This window comes from Volvox carteri (genome assembly GCF_000143455.1).
Source record: "Volvox carteri f. nagariensis unplaced genomic scaffold VOLCAscaffold_7, whole genome shotgun sequence".
NCBI lineage: Eukaryota > Viridiplantae > Chlorophyta > Chlorophyceae > Chlamydomonadales > Volvocaceae > Volvox > Volvox carteri.
In genome coordinates this window covers 2,338,170-2,339,274 of record NW_003307550.1, presented here as the reverse complement: position 1 = coordinate 2,339,274, position 1,105 = coordinate 2,338,170, and the positions used below count along the sequence as shown (strand labels likewise).

Sequence of the window (1,105 nt, the reverse complement as noted above, 5' to 3'; positions counted from 1 at the left end):
AAGGGAGGATCGTCCGCCTTCAGTCTGTATCACTGCCAATGGAAAGCATCTATAAAACGTAACTAGCACTATTCCGTTCTGACATGAATGAGCTTTATTGGTTGATACAGACATATAGCAGTTTCGTCGTTAATGTTTGCGAGCTCCTGTACATGGCTCCGATAGCCTGCTGGATGCCTATGCATGCACATGCATGCATGCATGCATGCATGCATGCATAGGCATGAAGAAATGTAGACCAGCAGGCGATTCATATGCATATGTCGAGTAATAAGTACAAAGGTGGGCATCACATCCTAAAGCACCTGCCTGTACATGGGGATGTACATGTGCCACATGGGTAGGTTCAAGGCCTAGGTGGGCGTCTCATTTAATCGGCTGTGTAATTGGTTGGCTAGAGTTATGTAGGATTTCTGGATGGGGTAGCTATAGCTATGCATGCTAGCCGACGATGTTATTGTGTAGTACGCTACATTTCCCTCCAAATATTTTAACGATTATTAATAACAACACCTGTTAATTCCGTTGACGATTCGACTCAAGTTCCGTACATGTACATGTCACACAATATCATGACACGGACATATCGGATGTTCGTAGCGACACCTAACAGGCTGGGGCCCCGGGCCCCATCGACAGTATCCTAGTACAGTACGACAGGACCGTAGTAGAGATTCGTCCGGCAGGTAGGCCAAGATATAAGCTACCCGGGCGGGGTGCTCTGGCCAGGCACTTCAGTATCACGACTGCTTGGTGTTCGGAGTCCAAGACTCTGCTGCCACCGTCTTAGTTGCTTCGATCTTGTCTATGTAAGCTAGTGCCTGTCGCTGGGTTGGACTCCTTCCCGCCTCAGCAAGGCCCCTAAGCTCCACGCTTCCGCAAGGTCAGTCGTGCCACCAGGCGAGCATCTGCCACGTGCTGCAATCTACTAGATCTGTAAGGATACAGATAGATGCTGCTATATGCCCTGCCTATGAGTTGGTAGCTGGATGGGCCAAGTGCGGCAGGGTAGGATTTTAATGTAGATAGAGCAGTAACCTCCGATGTTTGCACAACATGGATGTGGGGGGTTTATTCGCATCACAAATCATTCATGCGCACAAAA

The 1,105-nt window shown here is 48.7% G+C and overlaps 1 protein-coding gene across 1 annotated transcript in view; it reads right to left on the bottom strand.

Moving 5' to 3' along the window:
- Nucleotides 1-1,105, bottom strand: part of mot15 (uncharacterized protein) — a gene marked incomplete at both ends in the record, with an annotated part of 12,828 nt that overhangs the window by 4,364 nt on the left and 7,359 nt on the right. Inside the window, one exon of the mRNA XM_002947655.1 lies at nt 306-309. Coding sequence (XP_002947701.1) covers nt 306-309 — 4 coding nt within the window. The remainder of the gene's footprint in view (nt 1-305; nt 310-1,105) is intronic.